Source organism: Tympanuchus pallidicinctus, unplaced genomic scaffold, assembly GCF_026119805.1.
Source record: "Tympanuchus pallidicinctus isolate F22 unplaced genomic scaffold, pur_lepc_1.0 scaffold9, whole genome shotgun sequence".
Classification (NCBI taxonomy): Eukaryota; Metazoa; Chordata; class Aves; order Galliformes; family Phasianidae; genus Tympanuchus; species Tympanuchus pallidicinctus.
In genome coordinates this window covers 15,028,759-15,056,295 of record NW_026294813.1, presented here as the reverse complement: position 1 = coordinate 15,056,295, position 27,537 = coordinate 15,028,759, and the positions used below count along the sequence as shown (strand labels likewise).

The following is a 27,537-nucleotide window of genomic DNA, read 5'->3' as shown; positions in this document are numbered from 1 at the left end:
AAAAAAAACCATGCCATCAGTTTGCAAATAGGATATGAATATAAATCTCCTGAGCAACTCAGCCTCCTACCTGGGAAAAGATTAATATTCATGTGAATAATGTACATACATCCTACAGCACCATGAGTCAGAGAAATGTAGTATTTTAATTAGAATTTGACAGTTACAGAATGGCCCAGAAATTTGTAACTATGCTTATTAAAAAAGCTTCGTGGTAGCATGCATAGTTTTCTTATTTTCTGCTGTTTTGCTAGTTTTCTTTCTGTTTCTGAAGAAGAAACTTAATTACGCCAAAATCAAACTAGGATTTTGAGCCCTGGGAGGAATGACTCAGTAATTCTCACCTTCACACTTAGAACTTTGTCTACAAAGACGGATTAGTTGATAGCTTTTCTGCTGCAGTCTGTGGGAGCTTTTTTTCCAGAAGAGCAACAAACACATGGCTACTGCATTTTCAACTTGCAGCCCTTCTTAATTGAAACTGCCTTTAGCTAGGGGTGTGTCTGTTTGACTTTTAAACTCATTTGACTCTGAGTTCTGTAGAAGAATTGGGAGGATGGAGAAGAGGAAAAAGTCAAGCCATCAAATTGCATCTCTTACCAATATCTTCAGCACTTGGAATTATTGCAAGAGAGTAGGTAGGCAGGAATTTTATCCACTTGTTTGTTTAAAGAGAAAAAAAACTTGTGTATTATCTTCCCCTTTTCTGTCAGGAGATTAAATACATCAATTTACTTGTTTTTTTTTTCAAAACCGAAGCCATCAGAGCAGTATTTCTGCTTTGGCTTTTCTTTCTACAGATGTCATTTTACACCAATTATTTTGCTGCTGATCTCCCACATGTGAATCCAAGCCCCCTCTTAGATGCAAAACTGCAAGATACAGCAGCCCAAATTGCCAATGGAAGGAACAGCTGCCTTGAGAAAGTCACCAAGAGATTGGTAATCACCCTTCTGCACCTCTTAGGAGCTATGCAGTCCATGCAATAGTTTACTTTCAACATTTTATTCTCCTTAAGCTTTGTTGCCAAGGTGTCTTTTTATCAGTCCCGTGAAGATGAGTAAGCTCTGCATTTTCAAAGCCTCCCACACAGTGACAAAGAAGCAAACTGAAGCACTGTCTGCTCTTCCAGAGAGTTACCAGAAACTTCTCTTTACACAAAGAAGCTACACCTCCAGTTAGAGGTCTGCCTTCTTTTTCACCTGTGGTATCTATGAAGGTTATCTTTAGCTTTCAACAGTATCAGCACTGCAGATTGTAGGTCGCAGTGCTTAGGAGATGCTGTGGCCGTGGCTGTTACCACTCAGGAGAGGAGAGCAGCTTTGTGTTTGTAAGGTGTGAGTGCAAGGTCTGCTGGCTGCAGTGCACACTGATGTGAAGATGCTGTGCTTGCAGTGGCTATCACCTGCTTTCCACATATCTTATGTATAAAATGGCTTTCTGACTCCTTGGAGACTACACAGCAGTAATTAAATACAAAAGTAGTGGCAACCTCCTGGCATCTCTCCATGTTCTGATCTTCCTTCCATCTATTGCATTTCACTTTGCACATTGGCAGATCCTGTGGAATATCCCAAAGACCTTTGTTGGCTCATGCAAGGCAGCTTTTACTGCAAGGTGATTTTCTGCTGCTTGAAAACCTGTGTCTGCTGTCTCTTGACTGCTTCCCTCTCAAGGAAGGTTTGGCTGACATGTTCTGCTTGAAGAAGATGAACATTCCTTCATCTCCTAGTGTCTTAAATTGGATATCTGCACATCTATTTGAAGTAGAATGTATGTTTATTTAGCATTTCTAAGATTCTCTGCAATCTAATATCATTTTTCAACCTGCTTTACTTTCAGTGTTATAGCAAAAAGTTGTTTGTGTGCATGCGCACAAAAATAGTGTTGTGCCTTCATTAATGCTGCTGTTGTGATTTTGAGCAGATTTTTGATAACCTTATTACCAGTAGGAAAAATCAGAAGGCTTACCCTTTTTAGAATAATTACACTAAAATTAAGATAAATGCATTTCTTGTGAAGTACCATGCTGGTCAGAAGTGCTCTTCATAATGACCACGACAGACAGAAGTCTGTTTAGTTGCTAACCAGATTTTCTGTGAGCTTCTGCTAGCATATCATTGCAGTAATGCTACACCTGTGTTCAGTTTTGCTAAAATACAGTTTTGGTGTTGAAAGCCTGTATCGCTGAGATACAGCAACATCTGTCCCCTGCAGTGAAAGCAGAGTTCCCACTTGCAGCTAGAGGGGAAAAGAAAGTTACAAATGGGAAGTTTTCCTAAAAGCCATACCTGGTGTTTTCAGAGTGGATAGGAGTGCATAATCAATGTTCCTGGCATGGTGTTTTATTTTTCAATTGAAAGCCTCCTGCAGACTTGCAAGACCTAGGGAAATCCTCCATGAGGAGCCAAAAAAATCTGACTTGTTCTTTCTTTTCCTAATCTGTGGTATTGTTCAGGACTAAAGCTTTGCTTTTCTAGTTCTGTATTGTAAACTCCACACATCTACAAGTCAAAGTAACTGCAAAGTCTTTAAATGGGAATCCAAGTGCATTTTAGTTTTATTTGAGTGATTATTCCATTGACTTCCTTAGCAAGAAAAGGAAGATGTTTGAGCAACATGTAGAATACATTTAGAAGCACTGGATGCTCCACAATGAGGTACAGCTTGCTTTGTGCACTGCACATTAAGCTTAAATAATCAAATTTCCCTGAACAATCTGCTCCTGTCCTGTGACTGACAAAGTCACACACACAAATACTGGATACTGGGAATGCAGAGGTTTTAACCTAGGCTTTCCAGATATTAGAGTAATGCACTGAGTGCTAATCTGTAAATCTTGGTAGTGTCTCTTTCCTGGCTCTTCCTTCTCTGTTTAGACATCCTGTGCCTCAGAAATACACCCTTAGACATTCATCAGAATCCTGTGATACAGGGCTTGATTCTGACAAGATGGTGTTTTCTGAAGGAAGAGGTGTTCGACTCACCTGCCTTCCTCTCCACTGGGACTGCACTACTGCTGAGCAGAGAGCAAGACGAGTGGCAGCAGTGAGTTGGCAGTGTGGATCACTGACTTTACATCTCATGCTGTACCTAGGTTCTCAGTTAGACAGTGTGCCCAGAAACACTGCCGTTCTGTGTCTAGCATCATTTTGCTCAATTTGATCGCCGCAATTTCTGTGCTAGTCTGAAACAAGTGACTGCTGTAGAAGACAAAAGAGACTCTCTGTTGAGCACCGAACATCTCAGAACCAGGATGAACTACAGTAAGTGTTTTTCCCCTGTCTGCTGCTGTCCAGTTTGCATTCAGGTCTGTATCAGTACCTCTCCAAATTGGTCACTGAGCAAGTGCTTTTCTTTTCCCAGGTCTTGATGCAGCAGTTGTCTGAAGCTTTTAGGAAAAATGGACTCCCAGACTGGAGAGTGAACAAAGTCCTCATAACAGCATAGCAGTGCCTGAAGATTGATTACTAAAGCTCTTAGAACTCAGGCAGCCATTGCCACCGCATGCAAAACTCCCCTTCTTAAACCTTCTTTCGGGCATTTAATGACAGAAGGAATTGTAGCAGTGTGCTCTGTTTACAGAAGTTTATGTCTAATGCGGAATGTGGCTCAGGAGCCTGCAGCATCCTGGCCACTTGACCTGCACTTGCATGTGCTGCTAAGCAATGAAAGTGGAGGTAGTCATCTAGCATTGGAGGAGGTCAGTTCCTCTTGCTCAGAATAGGGGTGCAAAGGGAGAGGTGGGTGGGGGACTCCTACCTGCCACATATGCAACTATTAAAAATAGCATTGGCTGTTGGGAGAGCCAGACTTCACACTCTTATTTTTAAGGCTCTGTGTGGGAGGAGGGGATATTTCCCAGTGTTGTGTATTTCTGAAACAATCTGTACAAGAAATGCTGCACTGGAGAAATAGCAGTGGGCTTTGGCTTACAAAGCATAAGTCTTTGGCTAAAGATGAGCTCAACAGGGCTGGCTGAGAACATCGTTAAAGAGGCACTAACTATTACTGCAATGTTAGCAAATGCTTTGAATAGTATCATAACTTCAGAGAAAAAGGCAATAGATCAGAAAATAAGTTTAGTATATAATCATTTTCTCTTTTCCTGTAGTTTTCCTTTCACTTTTCCAACCTTCATGTTCGTACAACTTGTATAGATGTAGGGCAGGGTGCTGTGCATGCTTCTGAGCATGCTTCTGGAATTGTGTAAGAATTGTTGTAGTAGAAATTCTCTAGCACTGAGCACCTGGATTTAAATAAGATGATTACTTTTTTCTTTTTTTATTCTTCTCCCTATTGTAAAAGTGTCATCTATAGGTCAAAATACTATATATATGCTGAATGCTATGCCTGAAGACAGCAGGACTCTAGTTCTGACTGATGTTCAGTATGTAAACAGAGAAATAGAATAGCTTCCCTCCCCCCCCCCCCCCCCCCCACTTTAATGCCAATGATTTATTGAATTCAAGCCACACAGAGACCTTGTGGTATAGCAAATAAATGCTGTCTGTTGAAAGATAGCTCTTCTCCAGGTGATACGAGAACTTTCTATGTATCTAGACATCTTAGCATCCAAACAGGATTTTTAACCTGTATCCTGGCCACCAACAAGTTGTCTACTCTCTGCTTATATTCAGAGTCCAAACAACTTTGTGACATTGTGGAGAAGTGATCAGATGAGCCCGATCTGGTTCAAACTGTAAATTCATTTTCATGTCTGTGATGTTTAATCATGAGCACTTTCAGAGAGGGTTTTATGGTGGTTCCCTTTGGCTTTGTTTAAAACTTGTACATGGTAAAGCTAAGACCGATTCTTCCTCTCATTGGATTTTGATAATAAAAGTAAACAGCTGCACCCTCCCCAGACGGTCCTCCAGCTGAGTTTGCAGTGCGTCTTTTGCTTAGGGGAGTTTGAGAACATCAAGATGCTGGCTACTCATTCTACTGGGAGAATTTACTGAGTGCGTTGACATCGTCATCATTTTTATGACACAAAATTAAAGATAATATAGGCATGAAGCTGGGAAGAAATCCAGACATAGTTTGATTTTCATCTGTAGCTCAACCATGCATATACTGAGTGCTGAAAGGGCTGGAAGAAGCCTGGATGTTATTTTACTGGGGAGCTGTAGGTTTTGCATCTCCTGCTGTATGGGGTGCCTTGTGCCTTTGGATTGTAGTATGTAGTATAGGTAGGCAGCCCTGCTCTTCTTTGGCGTGTGGAAGCATGATGGTGACAGGTGAGGATCGCAGTTGAGCCCTTAAAAGCATTGGAGTCTCACCTGGATGTATTTCCATAATATCCCTGAGATGATGCCATGCAAAAAGGCAGTAAATGATGCGGAGAGGCTGAGGGAGAGGGGATACTGGGGCAGTGCAGGGAGGGGAGGTGCTGAGGACATGTGAGCTGGGAGCAGGCAAGCACGGCTCAGTGGGCAGAGCAGGCTGGGAGTGGGGAGCGGATGTTGCTGCCATGTGCTAATAGAGCAGGGGAGTAAATATTGGCGAGTTAACAGCTATTTAAGCTAAAGGTTAGTGTTAGTGCAGGAACAGAATGGTATAAGCTGGTTATGAACAAACCCAGGCTAGGACTCAGAAAGTGATTTTTTTAATTGTTAATGAACAGCTTCCAAACGGGTTTCTTTGCCCTTTCTGTTCCTAATTAATCTAAAAATGGTTCTGTTTATGAAAGCTACTGTATGACAATTGCCTATGGGAACAAAGAATGAGAATTCATCATCCAAGAAGCCTCTAAGCAGGCGGTGAGAAATGTCCACGGATCCGCAGCCTCCGTAACTATTTTTTGTAGAGCAGCCTCTCCCTGTTCATGCTGCCCACCTGCCTTTGCTGTGCTGCCTTCTGGGACCCCGTGGGCTTCGGAACATGACCAGTGCGTGGGAGAGGTATCTGCAAAGTAGAGACTGTCACAGAAATGCAATTGTGAAAATCGTGTTGCAGCCCCTTATGTGGTGACTTTTCCTTGTGTTTGTGCAGAACGTATTATGGATACCAGACAGCATGAGGGGTTTCTGCAGGAACAGTGCTTATTATTGAGTCATGCTTGGTAATGAACCTGTCAGAGATACAATTTTGTTTTCTGACAAATGCTTAAGTAGTAACAGTTTCAGAAAATATGGTGTAGTGTATAAACAGTTTTGTCCTTAACATTTTTAAAATTTCCCTTGGGATTTCAGTTGCTTATTTGTAGAGTAAGTTGCAATTGAACCCATACTTATTAAAAGTTTTAAAATGATAATGCCAGAAAATTATTTTTTTGGAGAGCTTGAAAAGCAACAGAGAATATCACGACACATCTGTGATGTGTACCGAGGAGGAAATAATAGAGCTGTCCATCTAGAAGGGAATTCAGATTTAGCTGTGGCCTGGTTTATCTATTTAGTCTCACCTTGGCCACTACTGTAAGTGAATTTCGCATTTTCTCATGTGTGACAAAAAATGCATCACTTTATGTAAAAGATGAGTTTTATTTTCACCATGTTTCCACCTGGTTTTTATTTTTGTGAGTCAGTACTCACCTTGTCTTTTAAGATAACACACATTTTTGAGAAACTGTTATTCGGAAACTGAGAATACTAGATTTTACTGCAAATTATTTAAATTTTTCTATTTTTATTCAGTGTATCTTGTTAGTACAACAGCCTGAAATGCATGCATGTGTTTTTGTGGTATCTCGTAAGGATTCTTAAAGGATCCAGTTTTGTCTACACAAATATCTATAGATGTCTGAATTTTGTTATGCCTAATGTAAGGGACTTAATTTCAAGTAAGTACAGCATCTTTGTATTTGTGTGACACGGATACACATCCTAATGAAGCCACTCTATTTTTAGCTCAAGTGGTAAGTAATAGCTAGTTAATATACAGTTATTACATTTCTCCTCCTGTCTTTGAATCCACTTCTCTTCAGGGTTGGTGAAGGTAGCTTCAGTGATCTGAGAGCACAGAGCAGAGTCAGTTACAGGAATGGTGCCCCAGCCTCCCAGCTCAGTGTTTGGGTGATTGTCCTCCCCATCACAGCCTTGATAAAGGCCTTAATTGGTTTCTGAGTCCTTTGACTTCAGTCTGCTACGTATGCAAGTTTTTGGTTTGTGGTGCCATTATTTTCCCCTTTCAAAGGCTTTCTAAATCTAGATATTCCCACTTTTTTGCATTGAATTTCCTTCCTTCCCCATGTGTCTTCCTGATAATGGGAGCAGACTGGCTGGGCTTTCAGACCAGCATTCAGACCCATTTTGCAGAGCCTGTCAAATGCCTTTACTGGAGACATAGAAGCTGTGTCTGGGCTTATTAATACCAGTGTGATTGCTGGAGTCAGTTTTGTCACATCTAGTGTGACAGTGTTCCTTTTTCTTGTTCAGTGCACACGCTAACAGTGCCCTCAGAATCTGAGACATATATGTGGCTCATAACAAGTATTTATAGAGTATTTTGGTTCATTAATCAACTGCTGTCTTCTGCAGAGAATATAAATGTACAAAATTATTCATACCCACAGAGAAAGTCATATTATTTGAGGCAGCAGTCATTAGGGTGAAGGTAGTGCATAGATTCTTTCCATGCTTTCTGAAAACTGTGAAGGGGAAGGAAAATGCAGGTAAAGAAAGCAGTTTGAATCAGCAGAGTAGCTGGCTATTGCTCCAACTTGCTACAAGCTGTTCTCCTGCCACACTGGTAATACAAGCCACGTAGTGGTGGCTTTAGGGGAGGATGCCTCTCCCAGTGATCCATTACTACATTTCTGGTTATATGACTTCAGGTGCTGGAAGTGAACCATTGTAACAGCAGCTGGAGTGCTGGAAGCCAGATTGCACAGGGTGTGATGCGTTCCAAACTTTAGTACTCTGAAAAATCTGGCTTTTGCTATTTTGAAATGATGTCTAAATGGTGAAGGTCTTGACCAGTCTCTGCCCTCATTCTTCACTTCCAGTGGGGACGTTTTCACTCTGTGGGAATCCTGTGAAACATCAGATGTCTAAATTAATCAAATAATATGGTGAAGAGTGAATCAAATAGTCCTTAATCCACCACATGTAACAGTGATGATTTGGTAGGCCGTGGTGCAATTTAATTCATAACACATATGGTCATTCATTGAGCAACACAAAGGAAACAAATGGCTTGAGAGGGTGAGAAAGGGCTTTGCCTCCTATAGGAAGTTGAGTAGAACAAAACAAAACAATAAGAAGAAAATCGGGTCCCAAAATAATGTGGGAAGAAAAAAAAAATAACTCTGCACTTTTTTTAAGCTCTTTTTATCCACAGAACCTTTATCCAGGGCAAGAAAATAAACATTGAGCATTTTGAGGGGTCCACAACTGCTTTGTTCTGAGTGCAAGCAGTGAGAGGTGAGCAGACTGTCATCTCCTGATAGTGCTGATTCGGGCTGGGCAGAAGGAGGTGGCTGGATCCTGGAGCAGATCTGGGTGCTCTGGGTATTGGCTGCAACAGTTAGCACAGAGAAAAGGGCTGAGCTGCTGTAGGTCCTTTTCTGTTGGACCTACGTTCTGCAGAATGCACTAGTAGTTTTGTCAGAGAACTTTTCTGCTGAACACAGGACAAAAAGCTCTTGTGTCTGAACCAAGCTGTAGCATAGCAGGCAGCCGGGTGGCCACGTACACCGCGTGGGGAATAACAAACCTTTGTCTCTTATCTCCAGGGCAGTAGTCCCTGATGGGTGGCAGAGCTCAGCTGACACCAGGGTCTGCTCTGACACCAGGTACACAGATGCCTGCTAGCTGGTATGTGTGTTACCGTGTGGTTTTCTACCTGAGACAGGTGGTGGAATGATGTAACCAAGGAGCAATAAACGCTAGACTGGGTGGTATACTCAGGGAATGAGAGCATTTGCCTCCAAAATGTCTCTGATCACCACTTGTTAAAAGCTTCTGGGAGACTTTGTATCTTCCCTAGACAATTCGTGGTGTGAAGCTTTTCCAGACCTCTAATCTAGCTTTGCACTGTTGCAAGATAAGCCTGCTGTTCTCTGTCTGCATTTATGACAGAAATATTTACCAGTTTACATCTCTCATGCTTGCCTTAACTGGTTTGTGCCTGAAGGCTGTCATGTCTACTTGAGGTCTACATTTCAAATCATCTGCCACTTTTCCTTCCCAGGTTCCTTGATCAAAAAAGCAATTACAACTTCGCTCATCTCTGCTCAGATGCCTGTGCATTTTAGTGATGTTGATTATTTAATTGGGTGTGCAATTAAGACATTGATTGTAATTTTCCAATTTCATGAAATATCAAGCCCTTATGTTATGAATGCCATTAGGAAGGAGAGAGATGTAATTTGAAGGAGGAAGCAGCAGAGGGAGAGTTTTCTCTGCTATAAATGCTTCCTCACTGCTGTTGATCTAAGATAGTCAAGCTCACTGATTTTAAAGCAAGTTTAATCGTTGTTTCTGGAATGGAGGCATTCAGCTGGTAAAAACTTTGAGACAGCTGGGTTGTAGAGGACAGTGTGAAAGATTTACTGAGAGTCCATCCTCTGCTTGTACTTTCTGATTTAAAAAAATGGTGAATGACAGTTCAGCTCCAGGAAAGCTCCCGTGCTTTTGGGTTATGTAGCCAGAGCCCAGGACCAAAGCTCTGGAGACATTCACTTGTTTTTTTGAGCTCATTTAGGAAAAGTTTTGGTATCTGTCATTGCTGAGGCACCCTGAGCTAGTCACCTGTTTGCTTCACAGCCTGACTCTGAGGGCTGATGTGGGCTGTGATGATGAAGTGGCACTGTCTCAGCAGCTTCTGGAAGGAGTGTGGTGTTTGGGAAATTAGGCTGGCGTGGGCCCTTGGGTGGCTGGAGCCTACTGGGTGAGGAATGAAGTAGCATTTTCTGTGGACTACTGGTTTTCAGAGTTGATAGTTTTCAGTTTCGTCTCCCAAAGCCAAGGATACAAATCGCAATCTGGGGACAAGAACGGAGTCACTGGGTTCAGCCTGTGCACATGGAGGCTGGCTTCTTCTCTGAGTGAAGGCTTAGTCTATTTTTTTGAGTGACACAGTAACAGTAAACAAACCAAATGAAGGATTATTTTTGTTCTGAGCTTTTCACATTCACTAACTTCATGAACACTGAGGATTTTGCATCCTAATACTCCCCACGTCAGACTAGGTGAGTGCTCACTGCAAAGGGGTTTTGGCTGCTGTGGCAGCAGCAGCCTTAGAGGAAGGAGGTGAGAAGACTTTGTGCAGCAGCTTTGAGGTCTCCACTCAAGCCATGTCTGATAAAGATTGGCCTGAACTGTGAAGCATGAGAATTCATCCATCATCCTGCAAAAACACGAGTGCTATTTTAACTCCAGGTTTTCATTAACCTTATAAAAATCTCACTCCTTGAATATTGTAATATGCTTGGCCTTGGAAATGTACTTTATTCCCAGGGTTCAGCAGACATCCTTGTATGCAAATAAATGTCAGTATACAGACCATAAACATATTTGGCATGAAGACAACAAGCCAGTGCGTTGTTTGTGATCTGCCTGTTCACAGCAGATGGGCATTCATTGCCTGTCCTTGGAATGTAAGCAGTCCCAACACCATCAGGAAGGTAATATGTTCTTCCTTCTCTGTTTGTGTGTTGAGGCTAATCTCTAGTCCTTATCAGTTTCCAGGTGCTGTGGGAGGGACCTGTGCCTTTGCTTCCTTCTAATCTCGCAGTTTGGTCTTGCACTCTGCCTCTCCCCTTTCCTAAAGATTCTGCTTTGTCTGACACTTCACCTGAAGAGAATTTCATCTAAAGGCAACATCTGCAATATGTTTAATGAACATGTTTGTCCAGGGACTACTGGGTGGCTGTGACAATGAAAATGGCATTGACAGGGCAGCTTTAAATGAATGCCTATGAATAAACAAACCATCTCCTCCAGATTATGCCTTAAGTTGTGCTGATGCCCTTTTCCTCAAGCGAGGTGTTTACTCCCCGCTAGGAAATAGCTGTCAAACAACAGAAAGTTGCTGCTTTTTCATTAACACTTCAGCCTTTACACTGTGGATTGATTTTGATCTTAGTGTGGCTTTGAAGAAGATAATAAACAGCATGGTTTTACTGCAGGATCAATTGATAGATATTAATTGTGTATTTGAGCTTCTACAGTCCGGTGCAGCCCCAGCTACCTCACAGAGAACTCTGTCTTCAGATACAGGAGGCAGTTTCATTTGGGACACATGGTTCTATTTGTTTGTTTCACTGGAAGGAGGATAATTCAGTTTAGAGAGCTCTTGGGTTAGAAATGTCTGTGGCCGTTTGTGAGATGAATTAAACCTCAGTGTGAATTGGACAGAATTTACCCCTGCTGTTCCATTCAGGCCACCTTTGTTGACGTTTCCTTTTTCTCTCTGTTTCCTCTCCTTGTGTAATACCCACTGATTTACTTGTTTTTCATTTGTTCTTTCTTGGCGTCCTTCAGGGAGAAAGGAGTGCAGGTGTGTAGGAGAGGGAGGAGCAGGAGCAATGCTTGAAGAGTGCTCTTTTTCCTTTGGTCAATCCACTTCTGCTCATGGAGGAATTGCTGACTTATACAATTTTATCAGCAATTCAGTACTTTACAGGAAGTTAGAATCAAATAGAAAGATAATAAGGATTAAAAAAGAAGAAAGTGTAATGTACACCTTGCAGACATCAAAGCATTTGGCCTATATAGCTGAGCCTGGTTTTATCAGTTTTAATAACTCCCTGCTGGCTCAACCTAAAATTAAAATCTGTTGGTGAATTAAAAAATCGCAGTAAGAAGTATTTAAATTTTTAAGTGGAAGTTTATTTCTCTAGAAAGGCAAATAACTCAGTGCTTCGAGCCTTGAGGTAAAGCACACTTTTTCATGGGCTTTTCATTAGGTGTGAGACATATCCTAGTTCAAAATTATCTTCATTATTTCCACAAACAAAACATCCCTGAAAAACAGAGCCTGTATCAATCTCCTGCGTATTAGATAAGGGATTTAAAGTGCTTGAAAGTTGAAGTCGTCCTTACTTTTGAGAGCACCTGTGCTTTGTCTATTCATTGCCACATTCTCCAACTCCTTGTGAGCCGTGGTGGAAGACATCACATGCTTGCAGGAGCACCTCCATTAGTGACAGATCCAGTCTCCTTGTTTAATGAAACTTGCTCACTTTTTCTTTTCTCTCTCTCTCTTTTTTTTTTTTTTTTTTTTTAATTTCTGCTCCTGTTCTTTTAGGGCACTCATGGAGATACTGGCATTTTATGTAGTAGTGTTCAAAAATCTGCACAGGCTGTCAGTTTCAAGCCATGGCTGTAGGATTTTGCTTGGCCCCAGTGCATATTTGACTTGGATGTGCTTGGGTCTGGCATGGATGGCTGCAGGGAGGGGTAAAGGCTGAGAAAAGAAGAGATGTGAACAGAACCAGCGATGGCATTGGCTTCATTCATAGTAGGAAAAGTAGGGCAGTAAAAAGCTAAGAGGCTGTGTAATGGGTGCTCCAGTTGCTACAGAGAATTAACATCAGTGAGTGTTGTCTGGCTGGTACTTAATTTCTTTTTAACTGTTACTGTGGAATGGACCCCAACGAGGTGTTTTTTTGTCTTAATCATATGCAGAGCTTTGAAGATACGAACTGCTGCGTAAACCCTGGTCTGCATTTTTATTTTCTCAGTTGGACAGTCTTCATTGTTATGTGGATGCATTTGATACGGAGCTTCAGCTCAGGGCTGAAGTGCTGTAATTGGTTTGTTTAGGAGAAATCATTTCTACTGCAGTGGAAACCGATGCCCTCTATTGGGCAGGAGTCTTCTCCTCTAGGCAGGGTGCAAACATATAGTGAGAAACCTGTGGTCAGGCTGTTAGAAGCATTTAAAACGAAAGCATCTCTAAAAATCTGATGTGATCCCAGCCTCTGCAACAGGGGAAAGAGCAAAGAGAGAGAGACTGCTGTGGGGAACAGAGGATACTGGTGAACTCCTCCAGCCTTACAGCAGTCTGAAATGCAGTTGGTGGCTTGATGCCTGTGCCTGCACATGGAAATGCAGAAGGGCACTACTGATCACTGCTGCTCCTGCTAAGACAAAGTACTGTGGCATTGGTCTGCCTTGTAAAAACTTGCCTGTAAAACTTGTGTTTGTGTCCATCAAATAAGTGTGTGGACAGGGACACGAGCCTGGCTGCCATCACTGCTGTCAGCTGATGCTTCAGAATGCTGTGAGAACACCGCGTGCAGTGAGGGCAAAGCGAGGAACACAGTAGGACTTATAGAGGAAATGGTGAATGCATTGTATTGGCATAGGTATGAGTCTTGATGGGTGGTGGTGGGGAACAAGTCTCATTCAGAGCAGGTCTGGCTCACAGCGAGGTATGTGAGCAGATGGGAGGATAGTGGCATTTCCACAGCTAAGTCATATAGGCCTCTTCAGAATCCACCCCACTCTGCAGAAAGATTATTTTGAAAGATGCAGTGAGCAAGACCAGGAAATGTGTGCAGCTCCCATCTAGTTAGTGCTTTTGGTGAGGAAGGCGCAGCAGAGAAACATTTGGGAAGGAGGTGCTTGTGGTGGGTGCATGAGGACCCAACGACTGAGTTTGTGGAAAAGAGGGTGTGAATGTGGACTGGGAAGACTTTCTTAGGAGTGGAGTGTTGGGTGCCCTGGGGGCAGCTTGTGGGGCAAATAAGAAGTGTTCTGAATGTAAGCACTACTTGCAGCATCAGTGCCAGCTGCTGCTCACTTCCCAGGAAAGAGGTGTCGGTACAAATGAGTGGGTCTGATTCTTCACATAACATTTCTGCAGTCATTCTTTATGTAACAATGTGAAATGTATTTTGGGGAAGTACAGGATCGATGGGTGTTCAATTCTCCACAGTGGTGGCAGAGTCTTCTTGCAAACTGGATACGATTCATTTAGGCAAGAGCATCCCTAAGCCTTGCAAGTTAGACTGGGGTGAACAGGAGGTAGGAAAATAAACATATATAGCCAAATCGGGCAGAGAACCACCTTGGAACTGGTAACTATGTTGTCCGGGGCTCTTTTTCCAGCCCCCTGCTCTGCAGCTCAAGAGGATGCCAGGAGCCAGGCAGATCGACTAGCTGCATTGTTATGCCTGCTCTCGTGATGCCAAAGCAGAGTGTTTTGTCTTTAGTCAGATTGGCTCCATCAGTTTGTATTTCCTTCTGAATGGATAATAAAGTAGAGAATCATTTCAAGGCAAGGAGTGTTGATGTGTGAGCAAAGCGGGGAGGCTGCGTGTGAGGAGCCTGGCAGCAAGCAGCTGACGAGGAGGAGTAAAGTAGCAGTAGCTGCACAGCTTTCTCTCTGCCTCTGAAGTACAATATTTTCTGTTGAGTCACAACTGAAGACAGAGATGAAGTTTTTACTGTACTTGGTTGCTGCCTGGGAAAGGGAAAAGATGCATTGTGTTGGTGAATGAAAGAATTTCTGTTGAGGGATACTCCTTGAAGCTGACAGGATTTCTGCATTTTTTGGCTTTTACTTTCATTGGCATCTACTGTTTTTTTTTTCTGCTTTTTTTTTTTTAATTTTTTCTTTTTGGATTTTCAGAAGCTGTTTGCTTTTTTTTGTTTTGTTTTGTTTTTTTTCAAAACATGCCTTCAACTTTATACGGTTTCTTGTCATAGTGCTGCTGTGGAACGGGATGCTCTCGGTGCCTTCTTACACTGCATTCACAGATACCTGAGATGGGACACCAACAATATGTTGATGATCTCTGCAGCAAAAGTTCATTACTTGGTGAACCTTTAACAAGATTAGGAATCCTTCAGGACTTGTCTTTTTTATGAGAACAAGCTGTTGTATTCTGTTGTTTCTATTTTATAGATTTCCTTTACATTTTAACGTTTTATTTTATTTTGAAGCAGAAAGGTAAGTGAATAACTGGAACAAACAAAGTGGTTGGTTATAAACTGCAAGTACACAGCAAACAAGCAGAACTGTTCTTTAGTTTGAGTGGGCTGTATGCGTGTGTTTACTTTGGTAATATAATAGCTCCATTGGAAGGTTACTGGATTTAAACATGTTTTGAAAAGACAGACCTCTCTTGGTATACTCATTTGTGTGCTGTGTGTCTTAGTTTTTGTATTCAGCCATTAGACACTAATTGTAGATGTCTTATTGCTGGTATAATTGTGGTTGTGTCTGTTTACTTCTCACACTTTTCTTTTGGGAGGGTTTGTATCTCAGTTGGAATTTGACATCAAAATCACTGTATGAAGAGGAGTTAAAGAGAAGGGGATTTGGGTATAATTTATATTTGATCCTTGAACTGCAAATAGCTTGAGAGTAATTAGATTACTGGTTTGATTCTTCCTTAAATGTCACTTAAAACAGACTTGCTTTTAACCCAGAGTGTTTGACATTGGCTTGATTTTCAGTGCAGAGAAGGTTGTGAGCTGATGAGATGAGATGAAATGAAATGACTGGCATGAAGGAGCAATGAGGATGCTATGTACAAGCTGGTGAATCAGAGCAGATGGTGTGACTGTTTCAGATATCTTGTCAGTCTTCATTCCTTTTATATAGACAGCTTTCTTTTGCTAATGGAGAAAGCCTTTAGGGGATAAACATCAAGAATTAATACAGAATGCTTAGGTCTTCTGTACTCAAGATGAAAAGGAGAAATCTTACAGAAGTAAAGCTTCAGCTTTTGCCCAGGAGGATTTTAGATGAAGAGTGCTGCCGTTCAGCAACACAAGCTGGAAAATCCTAATTGTTTTATTAGCTGCCTACATTACCCCTTCCCAACCTCTCTGAAAGCTGCTGAGTGTCTGCTGTAAAGGAGTGCAGGGCAGGTCAGAAGCAGAGAGCAAGATCATGTAGCACCAGTCTGTACTGCAGCTGTGCTAGCACTGCTCCGACAGCAGAAGTTGCAGCTCTTAATTTGTCACCTTGGACCGGTGAGTGCCGCTTCCCACTCCCCTCCCTGACCATCCCTGTTAAACCATCCCTGTTAACTAAGGTGCCGTTACCTGGAAAAGCAGCTCTGGACCTCCACAATGAGCAGTCAGAGTTTAGAGAAAAAATCCAAGGGATGAGTGTTTCCTGGTGGCTCTTTTCAGAAATGCAGTGCTCAGAGAGTTCACACCACTGCTTCAGCACCGGGTTGTTGTAAATAGGATTACAGCTAGAGGAAAGGTACGGTGCATTCTGTTAGCCTAGGCAGAGCTTTTAGCATCTTCGGGTGCTCTCATAGCAGTGTATGTGAACCTTATCAGAAGCAGTGCTGTCTCTCTGCTCTCCTGTTAGCTGAATGTGCAGCAGCCTCTCTCCGGAACCTAGCAGACTTTCTACAGTCCTGATCTGAATACCGGCTTGTCAGCATTCTCCCGTCTTTGTGCTTCAGTTCTTGGTGCTGTTTCCTTTAAGCAAAAAGTTGCTTCTTGCTTATCTGCTCAATGTAGTATTTTGGTCCTTAGGATCCTAACCTGGGAGAAACCTGTTTTAAGGTATGTCTGTCAGAGCTGGTTGTATCACAGTGCTTTAGGGCGTCATGTGTTTCATTTCTGGAGATACCCAATTGATTCAGCATTGTACTAAACCCCTTTGTAACCTACAGGAGTACTCTGGAAATAGAGGCTACTGAACTTAATTCCTTCTCGATTTACTCTTAAATTGCTGATAGCTGGCTGCTTAGGTTTCAAATTTGCTGCCAGGAGTGAAGTAATATTATGTAAGAACTACAGAAAAAGACACAATTTCTTCTTTTCTAGCAGTCGGTTATCCTTTCTGCCGTTTTCTCAGCGCAGGATGGTTTTAGCACTCGGGGTAGGTGCTTTAGACTTTGCTTACTGCTGGCTAAGCATGAGCTGTGTGTTGTGATGGTCTTCAGTTTTCAGCCTGTACCTCTGCATTTGGAGACAGCTCATAATTCCTTGACTCTCTCTGGACATCTTCTATTCTTGGCTCCCAGGTAATGACAGACCTCACTTATTGCTGCAACTGGTGCCTTGCTGTGCCAGCCAGTGACACTGTAAGTTTGCTGGAAAAGCTGTGTGAAAGGCTGGATCTGCACAGGGAATGAGCATAACTTAAGAAGCAGTAGCACTGCCTGGTGCCTCGATATTCTCTGGGGTCTCTAGGGCTCAACTTAAGCAGCCTGAGTTGCATCTGTGTTCATGTCAGCTGAGGGGGGTCCAACATTAGTCCAGTTTTACAGAAAGCTGAGACACTTAACTATTTTTTAGGTGTCCATATCAGCTATTAAGGAGTTAAGGCAGGTTGTGTGATCTCTTTGCTCTACTACACAGTGATACACAAATTTAATTTCATGCTGTTTCTCAACAGAATTTTTTACACCGCTGATTGCGCTTTCAACATTTTAGTGAGTTCTTACCCTCATAGTTAGTCACATTCCACTCTTCCTTCATTTGGTAGCTACGTTGATACCATGACAGTATTCAGAGACTTTTTTTCCTTCAGTTTAACGGCTTTCTGTAAAAGGTAAGGGATAGCTGATGTGAGAGATGCAGAACCATGTAATTCATTCAGCTAAAATGCTGTGTTCCCCAGATCAGTTTTTCTGCCACAAGGTTACTGACTTGCCAAATCTGACCTTTTGTTCTCTTGTCTCATCTATCAAACTGTTCTGGGAAGAATTCAAGTGCGTTTTTCTAAAACACGATAGGTGGGATAGCTGGCTCTCAGCAGTGTCTGCATTGAAGGGTTCTGACAGAATTTTGCTCAGCTTTATTGAAACCAGTCTGTCTTTACATCCAGATGAAGTTTGGAAAACACCATTGGAAATGCTTGAACATTGCAGAAAGTTCTATGAGTAGGGCTGGGATGCCAGTAGGTAGTTTTGCAGTTTATGCTGCAGTATCTGAACAAGAACACAGATTGAAGCTTGTCAGGGAACAGGGCTTACTGTGAAATAGTTTCTTTGTTTGCATTGTTTTGTTTTTAAAATCACACTTATCCTTTGCAACTAGAGTCTTTTCAATCGCATAGATATATCTCATCTTTAGTCCACTGTGAAGTGCCATGTGTGTTTTCTGCAACCTTATATTTAGCAGGAATGCCCTGAGGTGAACAATTTAGCAGAGCACTTTTTATTCTCCAGTCCTGCTGTTGTTTTATTCTCCAATTCAGCGTTGCTCCACTTGGTCACTTCAAGTTCCAATAATTCATGCCTGGACTAAAAAGTTAGCTTTTTGCTGATTATCAGGAGAAGGTTTGAAAAGAGACACATTCTGAGAAGCAAGCAATAAATTCCTTGTTTAGCTATGATCCAACCCAAAATTAAATCTAATCATGTTAATCAGAAAATTGCATGCTCACCTCCAGTAGTCATACGTCAGCAAAGCTGGCTGCAACCCTTCGTGTTTCTGTCAAGCCCTGTTGTTAGGATTCTTAAGCAATTAACATGTTTAAAAATGCTATAATATTCACAGAAAGAGTCAGTGTTTCAGCATCAGTGTGCTGGGGCGGTGTTGCTATGGCAGCCCTAGCCACGAATTCCTTCTCTTGATAATGCCAAAACCGCTTTTCCCAGAATGTCCTGTATTTTGCTTCGTGGTATTCTTTGTGTTTAAAAGGTTCTTTATTAAGAAGAAAGACATTTGATTGCTTTTCTTATAGTAATTACTTGCATAGGTAATGCAGTACCACTGTGTGTGGAAGATGCTGTAAATATAATCCAGTCCAAAAGGCTGTACTCAGTGCTTTGGTGGTGTGAGTTGGTAGCCAGACAGGCTTCTGTGAAATGCATTTTGATCATAGTGAATTGGTTCTTGTATTTCTTTGAGTCTGCCCTCACATCTACCCTGGTGTAATGCCAGCAGTGTCTTTCTCCTGCTCACCTTGAGCCTGGCTGTCTTTTGGGTTGCAGGATGCAGAAACGATGGAACCTGTGGGTGTTGTTCCTCGTTCTGCACACTGAGAGGTGGTTGTGCTGAGTGAAACTTTAAATTTTGCTGAGGAATGCCTGCTAAAAAGGCAATCAGAACAAAATTTGTGTGAGGGCTCATAGTATCTGGTGGGTCATCAGGATGCAAATATTCCTTATGTAAAGATGTGATTTCTTGTTATATGTTGGGATAATTTTTGGAGTGATTATAGAAGAGCAAAAGATTTCAGTGAGGATTTGCATCCAAATTAGACATTTTTTGGCTGAACTTGCATTAACTTTCATTGTCGCTTTTTCTGTGCTACAGGGGAGCATAACCTCAAGATCTCAAACCAACCTAGAAGAATAGAGGACCCATATAGCAGACAGCACAGCACCTAGTTTGACTTAATGGAAGGGAATAGGAACACACACCCCTCCCTGGATGATGTGGAGGAGGGGAGGGCCCTGCAAAGAAGTGCAGCAGGAATGTGAGACCAGCCATGGTATGGGTAGGGCAAATACTCTGAGCTCCATTTCTGAACATGGATCTATCATGGTGTCAGAAAGCAGGGCATGGAGGGACAGTGCCTGCAGATGAAGTGCAAAGAGGGCAATTCTTCTACCTGCTTCTTGGCATTCCTCTAAGTAGCAATGTTGTGGTCTATGGTGGAAGCATTGACTTCCACCCACTGTACAGAGAGGTGGAAATGGTTCGCTCTGATCTGGAGCTGGCATCCTCATGTTTTCTTCTAGCCTTATTCCCAGGTTGGGAGGAAACAGCTTTGTCTTGGGGTAGCTGGAAGGGTATTGCTGCTAGTTTTAAACAAAGTCATTGTTTTACAAAAGTTTCTAACGAAGACTTCATGTGTGTATATGTATACATATATATGTTAGGTGGGATCCTTATAGGCAGTTTTGCAGCTCATGCTGCAGTTATCTGAACAAGAACATGTGTGTATATATATATACATATGTATGTTAGTTTGTATAGGTATATATATTTCTTTATTTGTATTCACACACATACACACATCACATAAACAAATATATAAAAGGAAATTTCTGTCATGTTTGCATTGAGCTACCTGCTTCAGAACACCTGTGGTCCTGCCAGTGTGTTCAGCAGGAAACAGCATTCTGCGTAACAAACTGTTGCTATCAAGCATTGCAGCCGACAAAGGAACTGACAGTGAACTTCAGCTTGAATTGATTTCTTTTTTTAAAAACTAAAATTGTCGTTAAGTCCCTCTGGTGCCTTGAAAGCCATGAGTAGGACATTGAATTTCTTCCTTGCACAAACATCTTAAGTTTTTCTTCTTGCCCTCATTGTTTGATATGCTGGAAAATATTTGAAATGAGCATCTCTACTTGCTGCTGTAATGCACACAGGCAGGAAGCACATCTGTAGATCTCTTCTTCCAGGGTGCTGTTGAATTTGACTGCTTTCTCTCTTAAGGTTTATTTCTTAATGTTGACACAGAAGTGGTTTTCTGGCATTAATCACCAGTTAACCATTCAAGTGGAAAGGTAAATGCTGTCAGTGGTAAAAGAATCTAAGCAAATATTTTTTAAGTCAGTCCTTTTGAGTAGATAGAGATTTAAAAAAACGACAAAACAAACAGATGGACTCTGTAACCTGAACATTTTATAAAACCAAAGATTGATGTATTCGAGATGCTGACAAAGAGATTAAGAGGAGAATTTGTGTAGCTCCCACGATGACAGGTATAACAACTTGGTTGAGTTGCTGGATGGTGGGACGTAAGCCTGAAGCACAGAGGCAGCCTCTGTTATACCATGTTAATTAGCTCTGATTGTAGAGACTGCTATTTACAAGTGCAGTCTTATCCAGGTCAGAAAACCTTCTTCCTTGGTCCTGAGGAGAAACAACCAATATGAAAACAAAGAATTCACCACAATGAAAATACACTAATAGCAAAGCGTTGGCATTACTGTAAATAAGGGATAGTTTCTGTCCTGCTGCAGCTTGGAGTCAGTGAAGGCATACAAGCCTTAAATTAATCTTTAAAAAATGTGAAGTATTTCATGTCTGAAAAAAACACTTGGTGAATGCTTTTGTGAACTATGGAGCCAGCCCTTAGGCAGTGAGAAGACAGAGGAGGAGCTTGTTGGTGCCTAGGCAAAGACCTCAGTTCAGTGCAGACAGAACTCTGGTGGTGTTCTGTCCTCTACTTAGTGTAAAAATGTGAAATACTTGGGCTCAGCACTTGTTCTAGCACTTGCATTGGGTGCTGTGGGACTACATCTGGCCATCTCTGCAGTAGATTCCAGGATTGCAGAGATGGTGATCGGAGAGCCAAGGTTACCAGCCTCGAAGAATGGTGAGAATGGAGCAACAGACAAATGTCTGGTTATGAACTGTGACCTTGCTGTTGGTTTAGATGTTTTAGGGCTAGAAACTCTTTCTAGTACTTTCAGCACAGCAGTAAACCTCCCTGCACCAAGCTAGATGCACTTGGCAAAATTTAACTTAGGCTGCAGGTTGCACATCATGGTTTTATGTGCTGCAGAATTTAAAAAATATTTTTTAAAGAATTAGATAATAATTGAAATGAAAGTTAAGGGCAGCTACTATAGATCTTACAGGGAATAAGATCACGAGAATGAATGTACACTGCAGCAGCAAGTCCACCATGATGCATCAAAGGCAGTGGGCATTCTTTAGTCACCTCGGCTTAAGGAGGATGTCTGTCTGGGTCTCTGTATGCCTTTCTTCCTGGAGGAAAAAACTGTTTGTTAGTGGGTTGCTTTGTAGATACAGCAGTTGAAGAAGCTTGAAAGTTTTAAGTAGGTAACATCATATGTTTTCTTTGCTCCTTATAGAGGAGATTTAAGTGGAGAAAATGATCCACTGCAAAATCTTCAGGGTTGGAGTAGATGTGACGTGCAGAATCTTCATGCTGTCAGCTCAGCCTGTTCGTACATATGCTAAGTGTGGCATATTTAACTGCAGGTTAGCTTGGGAGCTTGTAAGCTTTAAGGTTGGTTGTTTTTCTTTTTTCTTTCTTTTTTTTTTTTTCTCCCCACTGTTTAGTAGCAAAATATTAAGAGATTAAAATAGCAAAAAGGTTTTACACTCAAAATCTGTCACGCAGTCTTCCTGCCTCTTTGCATTGCTTTGTGGAGTTCTTGTAAGATAGCTGGTACTGAGCCAAATTTAACTTGATTTCTGCTTTGGTTTGAAGGAAGAAAGAATGAAGATTGTAGACAGAAATGAAAAGTGTCTTGATAGAATCCTTAATAACTGTCAGGGTAATTCAGTCACGTAGCCCGCCACTGCAAGAAGCTCAGCCTATTGGAAGTTGTGAACCTGGTACTTGAAGGAAATGGACACAGAATTGCTCTTTATTCATTTTTATTTTCTTTGGGAGAAGAAGGGGTAAGGAACAATTATTTCTGCAAAGAAGGACCTGATCTGGGCAGGTGACCAAAACCAAGATGATGGCTGTACGCTTTAAATTGTACATCCTCTTTCTGTCTGCTTTGATGTGGATGTTTTTTGTTTTTTTTTTTTAAAGAAAAATTCCTCTTTTTAAGTTACTTTGGCTATTTCTATCTGAACCAAATTGTAATCTTTTTTCCCTCTTTCGGTAGCTACTTCGTGACAGAATAAAAACTGGATGTGAATTGTGCATTGGGAAGTGATTGATGTGTGCTTGTGCAGATTGTAGCACTATGAAAAACACAGGTGCAGCTGCTGATGATGTTTGCTAGAAGTAGATTGAAAAAGCAAGAAAATGAAATTGCACTTCGGCAGAGAAAACCTGTTGTAAAACTGTGGGCCAGGAAGCAACTCCGGAAGCAAAGACTCCAGCTGTTTCTACGGGACAAAATGAAGAGGCTTCTTCAAGGCCAAGCAGATGAGAATCCAAACCATGCTCACCACTGCCAGCTCTCTCCAGTAGAGATCGAAACGGACATGTTTGTTTGTGGAATGAAGAGGAGCTCTGCAAGCACTGAGTTTTCCGCTGCTGGAGGTGACTTCCATCAGGATGGACAACACGAAACCAAGGGCGTGAGTGAAGTGTGTGTTGGTGAGGTGGAACTGAACTGGGATGGCTATGTAAAAATACCATGCTCGCTTCAACAGAACAAGAAGGACTCGGAGGGAAATTGTACTGGTGGTGTAACACAGACCTCTTCTGAAAGAAAGAGTAAAATATCTGGTGGGCAGGACCTTTCTTCTCTGAGCATAACAATGAGCTGGAGAGAGCGAGCTGAAAGGCAAGGGTGCTTTCCCCAGCAGAAGCCTGCTGCATACAAGAGTCACAGACGGCAATCAAGGGATCGCTCAGTAGATGTGGTTGATTATATTGTCAAAGAGCTTCAGGGAATAAGTCGCATCCAGACAGAGATTGCAGAACTCCGCGAGCACCTCACTTTGATAAAAGGCTCTGTGGATGAAGTCTCAAGCTGCGTGGATACTGTCTTGAGTGAGATAGAAGGCCTGCAGGGTGGTTCCACTGCCAAAACTTCAGGTACACATGCTCGGGAGCCAAACAAGGAGGCACACAAGGAAGAACCAGTGTTATATTTTTATGGGATTCCAGAAAAAGATGGCGAAAACACAGTAGAGCTTATCTGCAGCTTCTTATCTGAGTATCACTGTTTCAATGGTATCCAGTGCAGTAAGTATATAAAAGATGCTTATAGGTCAGATATTGGAATAGGCAAGTCGTTAACGCCAAGACCAGCAGTTGTGAAACTTGTCAGTTGTGAACAGAGAGACTTTATTTTACAGAAGTCTGTTATTCTGCAAAGCTCAGGGGTCTGGATCACTACCAGTGAAGAGCAAAAGAGGCAAAATGACCAGAGAGGCCACAAAGCAGATTCAGTCTCTTTGCAGTCTGGCTTGAAGAAAAATAATTGCAATTCAGTGAATCTTGATGCATCACAGAGTGCTGATGCAGCTGAGCACCTTCGGACTGACTCATACCAGGTTAAGAATAAAAGCACAAGCAGAAAAACACAATGTGTAGGGGAGATATTTGATTCTGTGCAGAAGTCAACTTTGAGTAAGAAAAGCAGCTCAATATCTGATACTGGGAAGGAAGCACAAACAATAAGCTGCAATGAACAGCCTTCATATGAGAGTGACTTTCATAAGGCTCTTCATGAAACTCCAAAAAGCTCTCCAGAGATGACCAGTTTGGCCAAACCAAATGATGGAAATTTTTGCTGCTTGTCTGAGTCCTTGGTCCATGAAAGTCAGGTGTGTGCCTCAAGCAGTGGAAGTGAACACAAGCACGATGCTGAGAGTGTCACTGAGAACGGTTCTTCCTTTCTGAGTAAAGACAAAAATATAACTGCAGAAAAAATTGAAGTAGACTGTGATACCCCATGCAAATTTACCAATGTGGAGAAAGTTGATACTCCAAGAGAAGATATTTCTAGTGGAGTGACAACCATTAGCTATGATCATACAACGGATGAACTGGCTGACAGTAGTGACAGCTTGAAAGATATGATCCAAATGGACCTGAATGATCAAGATCCAACCGATCAGGTCTTTAGGGATGTCCTGGAAAATTCCCAGTATTTTCTTGATCATTCCCGGGATAACATTGATCTTGTAGACATGAAGTTTTATACTAATAAGCTTGGGAAAGCCATTAATCACTTCAGGTCTGCTCTGCAAGTGGTGTTTCACAAACTGGAGACAAGCGATTCTGAAATGCTTTTGGAAAATGATAGTGGCTTACAGATGGATGATGACAGTACTCTTATGCTGACCGGTTCAGGTATGTGTGGCAGCTCTGACAACTTTGCAGAAACCCCTCCAAGTCAGTCCTCTGAAAGCCAAGCGAACACAGCTGCCAATAGTGAAGCGTCTGCTCAAATGCAGTTTGTTCCTTCCAGTCTTTCCTCTGTTGCATACGAGCCTCCTGCTTCACGTTTGATGCCATCATCTGACTGTGAGATTCCTGTTGGGCAGCGTTCACCTCCTGATGAAAGTGGAGTAGATGTGAACTCTCTACCTGAACAAGCAAAAGAGTGCAGGCCCATGAGCCTTGAAAAGGTGTGTGCAGAGACCATCTACCTGAACAAGTGTATCAACAATTTCAAAAATGTACTGAGGGAAAAGAGGCAAATGCGTAGGAGACTCATAAAAGAATTAGCACAGGAAGGAAACTGGATTTCTGCTGAGGAGACAAATTCAGGTAAACAAAAAAAATGTTTTTAAGGAGATGTCCGTATCTGGTATTTGTGTAGCCAGTGACCAATATCTCACTGTGCAGGTGAACAACCGTAGAAATTAGGAGACGATTATGAAGGCAAGTGTGTGCTCTATGCAACAGTATTAACAAAATAACAAACAAAAAAAATCAACAAAACAAAAAAAACAGCTCTAAAATTGATTGTACAACACCTTGGAATGCAAATTAGTGAGCTTCAATTTTCTTTTTTTTTTTTTAATTTTTTTTTTTGTGAGAGAGAGGGGGAGGAAGGAAGATTTGCAATGCATCTTTGGAATAGCAGGTGTTAGGGTTTTTCATCATAATTCGTGACTTGGTTCCTTGTTAAATATATTAGTTAAGATGTGATAACTAAGTGTGCATTTGAGCTAAAAGTAGCTGGATGTGCAGTTTCAGGAGTTGAGTGGTTCCAGACTTCAAGTGGCTCCACCACGAAGTGGGAGTTCTCAGTGTTTAATCTCTGCTTGATGTTATTCTAGCAGAAACTTTAAAAGGAAAAAAATAAAAATCAAGACCTGTATTTGATGCTGTTTTGTTAGCTTATCCATGAGATGAGTTGTATTCCATCTGCGTGAAGCTAAATCCCTTATTGCCAGCAGACATAAGGAAAGAGATGTGAGCTAATACAGCACTGGAGCTATGCTGGTTAACCAGTTCCTGAGGACATGGGAGATGGAAATGGCTGACCTGCTCTGATGGGCTGTGTGTCCGTAGGCCTTGGTTTGCTATCTAATGTTGGAATGTAGGTCCATCTACCCGCTCCCTCTCCTGGCAGCAGGACAGCTTCTGTCCAAATCACTGCGCAGTTAAGGAAAGAGAGTTGATGGTTTCAAGATAAGTATAAACTGCGGCTACAGCTTGAAATCTTCCTCATTTCCATCCTCCCTGCATCCCATATTTTATTCAGTTCTCCTTGCAATCATGAAAGCTACTCAGAGTAATCAGTGAAAATTCTGTCATCCTAAGTATTCTGTTTTTTGTTTTTTTTTTTTTTTTTTTTTTTTTTTTTTTTTCCTCCCAGTGACTGTGCTTTTGGTGAGGAAAAGATCTGTCAGACTGTATTTGACTTTTGCACTAGCTACCTTCTCAGTTATGCAGATCATAGAGCCTTCAATAACCTCTGCTTTCTTACTTTATTTGAGGTCCTTATTGTGAAGTAAATTCGAACAATACATTTTTGATGAGCAGAGCACCAGGATTCGTTAGCAGCTTGGCACTGATGTGTACCTATTTCTAGAAGGAACTATTAGAGTCACTCAAGAATGAATAGTAAATGTCAAAATGAGATTTTAGTTTTTTTCTTTTCATTCAGGAATTTATATTTTTTCTTTTCTCACCCCACTCACCTCCCACCCCTTTTGGTAGTGTTTCATTGTGTTTAGATCCTGGACATAAGTTCTGATGTTAGGACCTGGGAAACAGGCAGTGGTTTGGGTTGGCCTTTGCCACTTTGCAACAAAATACTGAAATAAGTTGTTTCCGAAGCTTCATTGCCTGTGAGAAGAGGCTACTTGTCTCTGCTGTTTGAGCATTACAGGCATGTTTACAAGATAGCCAAAGCAGCGGGGAGGAGGGAGATCACAGCTGGACTTTGGTTTCTTAAATCTGGCTCCAGCACAGATTGGCACCCTGAGTTTCCCCTCTTCTATTTTCCTCTATAGTAATTAATTCATCAAAAAAGTTCATATTTGTATGCCTTTCTAGTAAAGGTATCTCTGTATGGTAGGCATGACAGCTAAAGTTACAACAGTAAGCATAGGATGAAATAACGATGTAGAAAGAGAAACCAGAGGAATCCAAAGAAATTAAAAGTAATGGGGGAAAAAAAAAAAAAACATGATCAAAGAAGAGCACTTGGGAGGAAACCTGGAAGGAGTGCCATTAAACAAAGCAACCTGATCATCAAAGCAAGGCAGGGGAGCTGGGAACAGAAAAGGGAAAGTACAGGGACATCACTTGGCAGGACCTGGAGTGAGGGCAGGAGATGAGAGTATTGCCAAGGGCTGCAGAGCAGGTAAAAATTAATCATACAGATTTTCAGTTTTGGCAAGCATTTTCTGTTAAAATGAAGCAATAGTTTTATTTATTTGTTAATTTTTGTTGTTGTTTTTGCATTCAGCCTGAAATAAGCTTGAACCAAGCACTTACTTTCTTCCCTTGGAAAAAGCACAATATTCAGAATGCAGTGAATGAGTTTATTGTATGGTTGTTGTTTTTTTCCTTTTTTTTTTTCCAGTTGCAGATGCCTGTATATGCCTTACTTAAAGATATGTATGTATTTTTTAATGTGTTTTTAAATTCCTGGCTCAAGTCTTCCAAAAACTCAGTTTTGCCTGCTGGCTTTCTGGTTCTGAGGCTGAACCACGATACTACTCGTGCCTGTTTGAATGCTCAGTTCACTGTGTTTTATTAAATGTGTTTGGCAGTAGTCTGCAGCAAAGGAGTGGATAACAACTTTGAAGATGTTAGTATGCCTGTGTGTTTTAGTGAATCAGAGATGATGCATTG

At 41.7% G+C, this 27,537-nt stretch overlaps 1 protein-coding gene across 9 annotated transcripts in view; it reads left to right on the top strand.

Moving 5' to 3' along the window:
• The window catches only part of UNC13B (unc-13 homolog B), a 205,622-nt gene that overhangs the window by 80,437 nt on the left and 97,648 nt on the right, over positions 1-27,537 (top strand). For 2 of the 9 annotated variants that reach the window (XM_052670164.1, XM_052670161.1), the window contains exons 1-2: positions 14,185-14,850; positions 22,427-24,993. The exons of 4 other annotated variants lie outside the window; for them this stretch is intronic. In XM_052670164.1, coding sequence (XP_052526124.1) covers positions 22,533-24,993 — 2,461 coding nt within the window. In that variant the 5' untranslated portion in view covers positions 14,185-14,850; positions 22,427-22,532. Of the gene's footprint in view, positions 1-14,184; positions 14,851-22,426; positions 24,994-27,537 lie in introns of those variants that run through there. 3 more of the 9 variants (XM_052670162.1, XM_052670163.1, XM_052670165.1) reach the window with 3 other exon arrangements.